The 7799-nt window shown below is 51.3% G+C and overlaps 1 protein-coding gene across 1 annotated transcript; it reads right to left on the bottom strand.

Annotated features, from left to right (window-relative positions):
• Position 1: 1 nt before the first annotated feature.
• On the bottom strand, positions 2-7793 carry TMEM243 (transmembrane protein 243). The gene is made up of 4 exons (XM_017740391.1): positions 3048-7793; positions 2520-2570; positions 1583-1687; positions 2-511 (listed from the first exon to the last, which is right to left on the bottom strand). The coding sequence occupies exons 1-4, from the start codon at positions 3201-3203 to the stop codon at positions 389-391; spliced, it is 435 nt and encodes a 144-aa protein (XP_017595880.1). The 5' UTR covers positions 3204-7793; the 3' UTR covers positions 2-388.
• Positions 7794-7799: the final 6 nt, after the last annotated feature.

A 7799-nucleotide genomic window follows, 5' to 3' on the forward strand; every position in this document is an offset into this window, starting at 1 on the left:
CTTCACTGTAACATGCTATTTATTTATACTGCCACAGATCCTTTCAATGCTGCAGTTTATTTGTACAGTAATAAAAAAAGTGCAGTTTTTTCCAAAACGAAAAAGCTTGTGCCATTCTGAAACATCAGTACAACTGGAATGTTCATTAAGCGCAACAGTAGCTCTTCAAAAAAAAGCAGAATGTCACGTCTTTTGGCAATAATTCTCCCCAACAAGAGGGACATTACATATACATTTACATGAAAATCATGTACTGATTTATCCTTGCACAACCCACTCCTTTCCTCTCAGGCTGATTGTTCTCACTTAAATGTCTTGAGTAGAGCTGAGAGCTGAGCTGGAAGCAGTCTGACACAGTAGCATCATTGCTGGGTATTCCCAATGTCCTTCATTTACCCACTTCATGGAAGTACAGGTTGGCACATATACATAACATGACAATAGAAAACAATATGTAGTAAATTAGATTTCTAAATTTGGGTTCCAGGTCTCCTTGTCGATACCAGTAGATCTAGAAGAGAAAAGGAGTTCGTGTTATTTTAAAAAGCCAGGTACTTCTGAGGAAGCTTTCTATGGTAACTGAACTGGCAACTTGTATGTCTGGTTTTGGGGGTTTTTTTCTTCCTGTAAAACAATCCAGCTTCCTCTGGCCAGAGAGACAGAGTGTGTGTGTGTGTGTCTGTGTGTGAAACTGTCCCTGGGGACATGTGCTCTCTGGTCAGCTTTGCGAAGAGGGAGGGAGAGTGGGTGGCTTAGCTGGGGGTGTTTTAACACTCAAAGCTGGCTACACCCTGGTTGAGGACAAACATGAGCTTTGCACTAACTATTCTGGGCAGAGTCGTGGCCACCAGCTTTAGGATCAGAAACTGGGACTCACCAGGCAACGCAGAGCAACTTCCCAGCGTCCCCAGCAGTGAGGGGTTCAGGGCTGTTCCAGGTCACAGCTGGAGGAAGGAGACTGCTCCAAGTTTGAATAGCTACCACAGAAGAAGGAGCCACCAGTGGGCCTGCCCATGGAAGGGGGATTGGACTAGATGGTCTTTGACAGCCCCTTCCAACCCAAACCATTCTGTGATTCTATGAACTCAAACCTGCCAGTTCCCTTTGCCAGTGCTTGGGACCAGCTCCCTTGGAATTCTGCAGCTGTTGAATAGAGGAACATCTACTTGCTGTCCCTTCCTACCCTTGTAGCTTCCATCCCCTGTGTTTGAAAGGTCGCTGACTAATGCAAGTGGCATGGCTGGTCCCACTTCAAGTGTCTTCTGCAGCACAATCCATCTCTGCATTCCTGTTTCAGTACTCTGCTCCCTGGTTTCCTACTCTCTGTCTCCACTGGCAGCTATGGGTGGCAGTGCCACAGAGGTGACAACTCTTGCACTGCAGCTGGGCTGCAGGAGTTGGCTCAGTTCACACACTTACTCTGCAGTAAATACAAACTCATTACCACTCCCTCATTGTCAGCTTGTGGTATCAAGGCAGGAAAGCTTTTCTAGGAGAGTGTAAAAAAGAAGGCAGCACCACATAAAGCAGATTTTATTCAGAGCCATCAAGTCAAAAGCACGGCAAACGTGGCGATACTTACAAGAATGCCAGCAGAAATGCAACACAAGGAGATGCAGAAAGCAAAAAATACATTCACAGGTTTTGGAGGTAGTTGCGGGAAGACAAAAGCACTGATTAAAGTGACCTGTATGGAGGAAAACAAAGATGAGGATTTCACTCTCGCCAATGCTGCAGTGAGAGGAGGCTCAGCCCAAGGGCTGGAGCAGCGCAGCGCTCGCATCTTGCTCTGCACACCTCTCCCTGCTCTCTGACTCCCACCCCTGAGGAGCTGAAGGAAAATGTGCAAGTCTGGAGGAAAACTGCTTTGATACAGCTGCACACTGAGAAGAGTGGAATAAAAACGATGAAAGCTTTGCCACGCTGGCTCATTGCCAGAAACCACCCTCCAAGTAGCCGTGAAGCCATCAGGCCTGGGGGTGCACACTGCCCACGTAGGAGCATCGCTTCTGCCAAGTGTTCCACCAGCTGGCACCTCACCTGTCCCCACAGCCTCCCTGCACCCCCCGTGGACCATACAAGTGATGGTCTCCAGTCACGATGGCGTTGGGTTTGTCTTTAAAGCTTGGGGAAAGCACAGCTCAACACAAAGCGACAAACTTTGGAAAGACTTATATAAGCCAAAAATAGAGGACAATAAATCATAAATAGAAGGAAATAGAAGCAAACACGCTCTCCTGGCACATAAATGCTTTGTTGTCTCACTCAGCCTCACATTCAGCCAGGGGGGACAATCTACCAGAGATTTTATTACAGCTCTTAAAAGATGACATGAAGAAAGGTATTCCCCTCCTGTTGTCAAAGAGTTTCAAAAGACAGGTATGTCCCAAAATGACTGCCTGCCCTAAATTAGAACCTGTTTGGTCATTGGAAGTTTCACCACCCGTTTTTGGGGAGGACTTGTTGTTTTTTCCCTGTCACCTGAAGGTGCAACATGGGGTGGGATGGGAGATACTTACTACAAGCAGCAAGGTTGTTAAGCCACCAACGACTAGATTGATGATTCTGTCCTGAAGAAAAAATAAGAGTGTTTTGTGTACCAAAAAAACCACTAACAACAAAGAACCCCAAACCATATAAAACAGACCATTAACCAACAACAGAGAGCATCAGCCGGGATCCACGTTATCCCCAGCACACCATCGAGGCTCCCTGGTCAGCTCTGCCACACAGGAGGGTTTCCCTCCCTCCATGGACCCCAGGGAGGTTGTATTGGTCAAGGCCTTGTGCAGCAGGTTTGCTCATTTGCAGATGGCTTCTCTGCTACATCCAAATTGATTACAGTTGTGCAAATTATTTTTAAATCTTTTTTTTAAAGTGGGAGCGCACAGATGGAGGTTGTCAGGAAAGGTTTTTTTTAGCCTCACTGCCTGAGAATTAATAGATTGATAGAGTCTTAGGTGGGCATTTGTGGGCTGCTGGTAAGGAGGTGAAGCATTGCCCACACCCCAAACATTCCACCCTAACACTAGCAGATCTGAACATACCACACAGTGGCTCTGCTTGGACAGACAGATATCCCCCCACACTTCTTTCTGCTGCTCCTCATCCGTGTAAAACGACTGACTGGGAGGACACAACCTTTTTGCACCTGAGAAGAGAGATCCCTCAGTGCCAGCATCGCAGTCCCATCCCAGTGGCATCAGGGCAGGGGCTGGCTGTGACACTGGGCTGTGTGACCATGGGCTCAGAGAAGCACCCAGAGCAAGACCCTGTACTGATGCGCCTTCTGGAGTGAAAAACAAAGGAAAAAGAGAACATTCCCATCCCTGCCAGCACACTGCCTTCTCCCTGGTGCTGCTCTGAGTATAAATGTGTATCACTACAGTCAGGCTGGGCTGCACATAGCTGACAACTCAAATCAAAGGCTAGAAGAACAGCTACAGCAGAAAAGCTGTGCAGAGAGAAAACTCCACAAACTTCGATTAATTATACTGAGAGTGATTAAGTGTGGTGAAAAGAAAGTGAGAAAAAAGTTTGTGCAGTGAAAGCATTTTGCCCAAGACACCGCAGCCAGCAGGCAGGGCAAGATGGGCTTCCTTCCACCTGCTCTTGCACCTTTCTTCCCTCCTAGAATCTGGATTTGTAGAGGGAGTAATCCTGGGTCATGAAGAAGTAACACATGGCAGCAGCAGGGCACAAGAAGAAAGCAGAGAGCAGCAAATTATGGTTTTGTGGGACATCACCAGCCCTGACCTAGGCTTCGTGGAGCTCACATTCAAGTGATTCAGGAACAGGTGGATGCTGTGCCCTGGTTGTGTTCATCTCCAAGTGAAAGGGCCACAGCAAGCAGACTCTTGGAAACCTCTTTTATTAGTCCCCAGCTCCTCTTTGTAAAACGAGACCATTGATGCTCCTGTAGCTCAGAAGCCCCAAGCCATGGGGGCACAGTGGTGACTGCAGCAGTGGGAAGTGAACCCCCCCATAGGAAATTGTCACCCACATCCCCTGTGCAAGGTCCTTGCCAGCCAGGCACAAACCCCCTCTCCTCACCAGCATTCCCACACAGCAGCAGCCTCTGGGAGCCAACTATGAGATACCCACCACTGACCCCAAAGATGGAGACAAGTAACTCCAGGAAAGTAAGAGAAGCAACTTGAGAAATGCAGGCATGAAATGCTCCACAACAGCATATTGTGATGGCTCAGCTGGACTCCTCCTCCTCACCTAAAACAAATTGAAGAACTCAAAGCTAACTTTAATTTAGGCAGGACACGGAAGGGTCCTCACCCCCAAAAGCCACTCCAATACCAGGAGAGGATGGCAGTTTTGCTCTGCCCTTGCCCTGCAGACCTGGCTGAGCCCACCAAGGCAATGTTACAGAGGGGGACCAGAGTTTGCATTCAGGCTCAGCACCGCCATTCAGGGTGGCAAGAGGTGAGCAACTGGATTCCTTGTGCCATGAGGAGATGGGTTTCCAACAGCAGAGATAGCAGGGAATGCCAGGGAGCCAGCTGCAGAGCAGCAGTGGGTCACCAACCGGCAGAGCTCACCTGGTGAGCACAGTCACAGCCAGCTCTGCAGAGAGCTTGGAGGGATGGACACAGTCACCATCCAGAAACTCAGGCATGACTCTGCTCCTCCTCATTAGCTAGAGACCCATTGTGTGAGGACAGACTGGACTGGCAGGAGAAAACAAGGGGGTCACACTTGGCAGTGGCCATGGAGCATTTCTCCCCAACTGTTACAGTGTGGGAGAGAGCGTCCCCCAGCACAGGAACTCTCATCTCACACTGCTGAGTGATGGACTTCCCAGCAACAGCCGGATCAGGTACGGATGCTGGCAGTGGAGCACGTGGCATCCAGTCCCTGCGGCCAAGGCATCCCCTGCCCCGTGCTTAAACCTGCGGTCACTCAGATTTTCCAAATGCGCTGTCGGCCGAAGAAGGTATTTCAGGATCTGGGGATTAGAGACACTGATCCTGAAATCCCGGGCTTGGCAAAGCAGTGAGAGGCTGTATTCCCCAGTGCCCACTGACACTTCAGCCCCAGGCAGCTTAGCACAGCAAAAAGGTTAAAAATACTCAAGCAGAGGCCGCGACGGCTAAAGGGATTGGGGCTGACGGAGCCTTTCACCTCCACACCGTGTCCGAGTGCACAGCCCGGCCCGGACAGACACTCCTGGATGCTGGGCACATGGAAACCAGCTGCAGTGAGCCTTGTATCCTACATGTCACCCAGCTGGCAAAGCCAGCTCTTATAACCAGCACAGCTGATTCAGGAAGGGTTTTTCTCCAGCATCACTATGTATCGTAATAGCCACTAGAGTAAAAAGACAAAAAAACCCAGCAGGCCCACCAAAACAGAGAGCCTGCAGCTGCTTGAGGTCACCTGGACCAGCACAGGGCACTGGCACTCACACACTAACTTCTGATACAGCCCAGCAGTACCTCCATGGGGGTCCCCATTCAGCCAGCCAGCTGTCGAGATGTAGTGAGCTGTTGGCCAGACAGGAGATGAATTCCATGTTTCACTGTTGCACAAGCTGCATTTTGAAACAGGAGGTTTCTGCCCTCTCCTCCTACTCTGGGGAGGGTGTTGCAGGGGCTGGAGGCATCAAGTTTCTCCCAGGGAGCTTCTGCAGTGCAGAGGTCTCCCTCCATCTGCCTCTGGGAAAGGGACATAAGGTCAGGAAGCATCAAATCCTTGCAAAGCAGGAGGGCACAATCCAGGATTCTTTGGGATCTGGGTCAAGGTTACTTGGAGCAGCAGGGAAACTGAGGCAGGACTGAGAATGTATCTGCACCACTGCACCCCTTTCACAGGCTTTGAGAGAGTGGGAGCTTTGGTCTTTGCCCCCTCCCATCCTTGAATCCTCCAGGTTAGCAGTGTATGGCTGAGCCCACAGGAATCCCAGCAGAGGCTTGGCCAGGACAAGGGAACGGGCTGGTCCCCTGGAGCATGAAGCTGGTCCCCTGGAGCATGGGTACCTGGTGCAATCTCTGCAGGAGTGACGAAAAGGCCATTTTTATGCCTTACATCAGCAAGTCCAGATGGTCAGCAGCCATTGCAGCCCACTGCAGCCGTAGGGGATACCTGAATGCAGTGCCAGACCCAGCCTCGTGGAATTCCAGGCAATACAAGCTGTGCTCAGGGCCATGCTGGCCACTGCAAGACATGGAGTGTTCCTGGTGTGTCCTCAAAGGCTCATCATTCCCATCCCGAGCTGGTCAGTCTCTCTATTGTTTTCTACTTCCAACTCATAGCAATTAACTCCCACCCACTCATATGTCCTCCCACCATGGAGGAACCCAACTTTCAACTTCTTTCCCAAGAAGTGCTGCACCTGTGACACTCTGTCCCCTCTTTGCCATGGTACAGCCGTGCCTTTGCATTGTCTCATACCCACTCGCTGCCAGTGCTGCATCCCTGGAAACCACAGCTGAATCCACAGCGCCTGGCGTTCATCAGCACCATGCTGCTACACTCCCTCTTCCCACCAGAGACTCCTTTGGTACCATCTTGCCCCAGGCTCTGCTCAGCACTCGCTTGGGAGAGCGAGCTTGGCAGGAGCAGCTGGACCACGGCGAGGTAAGGAGGCCGATGCTGCTGCCCAGCTCTGCCATCCCCACAGAGTGGCTTTACCCTCAAAGTCACCAGCTTGGAGACCAGGAGAGTGCAAGAAGGCAGGAAGAGGGAATCCCCATCTCTACATCCATTTCCCACTGCTGGCAAGGGTGCGAGACCCCTAATTTTAGGTGCAGGCCTTCCTGGGGCACAAGCACTGCCCCTGCCCCTCCCTGTGGCCCCAGCCCGAGCAGAGACTCCCGGTTTGCCAATATTGGCCATCACTTGCAGAGACCCAAAAGCAGAGCTGGGGCGTGGGCAGACACACTCCTCCTGGCAGACCTGCTCCCATTTAAAGGCAAAGTTCAGCTTCTCCATTTCTGACACAGAACATTCCAGCTCGGGACCTCACCAGCGTCCGTTTCTAGGCAACCCCAGTGAATCAGGGAGGAAAGGACCCCGGGCCAGCACAGTGATCCCTTGTCTGTCAGACACGGGTACAGCAGAGAGAGACCATTGGCTGCTGCTCGGCCCAAATGACAGGTTCCAAAGAAGCCACAGGAGATAGGCAGGGGGTGAAGTGCAGGACGCTGGATCCCCATTAGAGCCCAGGAACTGAAATTAGCATCCCACGTTTATTATTTATCGCTCTCCTTTGCGAGCAGAGGCATAGCTGGAAAAAGACGGGGATCAGGGATCCAAGGCTTAACCTAGGCTGAAAAGTTTGGGGGTTACCTGCCAGGACTGCCATCGAGCTCTGATGGCACATCCCAGTCCCCAGAAGCTCCCTCATCGCTGGGGGCTTCCCAAAATCCCTGACCAAGGACTGGCCAACAGGACCAAAGTGTGCAGGGCACTGCTCCAACAAAGGTACCCTTGCGCTCCCATCAGGGCCAGCAACTGCTGGTGGCGGACGTCTGCCCCCCTCAGTTCATCTTCCTGGGGTCCTGCCTGTCCTCCTATGCCACATCATTCTATTTTTCCCCAAAAGTCCGGGTGGTATCACTTTATGTTTTCATTAAACATTATCACCGTAGCAGCAGTTCCGAGTACCTGCAGGGAGGGCGGTGATGCATTCGATACACTCGTGAATAACCTCACGCAGTTTCAGCCTGCACCCCCCGGACACACACAAGTGTGGGTAACCCCTCCTAACAGGGGACAACCCCAAGTCACAAACCGATGGTGGGACATCTCCAGGTATCGTGATTCCCGAAGGATCCCGATGCAGG

The sequence above is a fragment of the Corvus brachyrhynchos genome, unplaced genomic scaffold (assembly GCF_000691975.1).
Source record: "Corvus brachyrhynchos isolate BGI_N302 unplaced genomic scaffold, ASM69197v1 scaffold307, whole genome shotgun sequence".
NCBI lineage: Eukaryota > Metazoa > Chordata > Aves > Passeriformes > Corvidae > Corvus > Corvus brachyrhynchos.

Bases quoted from the DNA above. Each gene is read 5' to 3' on its own strand.
- TMEM243 (XM_017740391.1), bottom strand. From the start codon at position 3,203: ATGCCACTGGGATGGGACTGCGATGCTGGCACTGAGGGATCTCTCTTC. The intron at 1,688-2,519 runs GTAAGTATCTCC...TCCTCCATACAG, and splicing joins TAACAACCTTGCTGCTTGTA to GTCACTTTAATCAGTGCTTT. The intron at 512-1,582 runs GTAAGTATCGCC...TTTCTCTTCTAG, and splicing joins GCATTTCTGCTGGCATTCTT to ATCTACTGGTATCGACAAGG.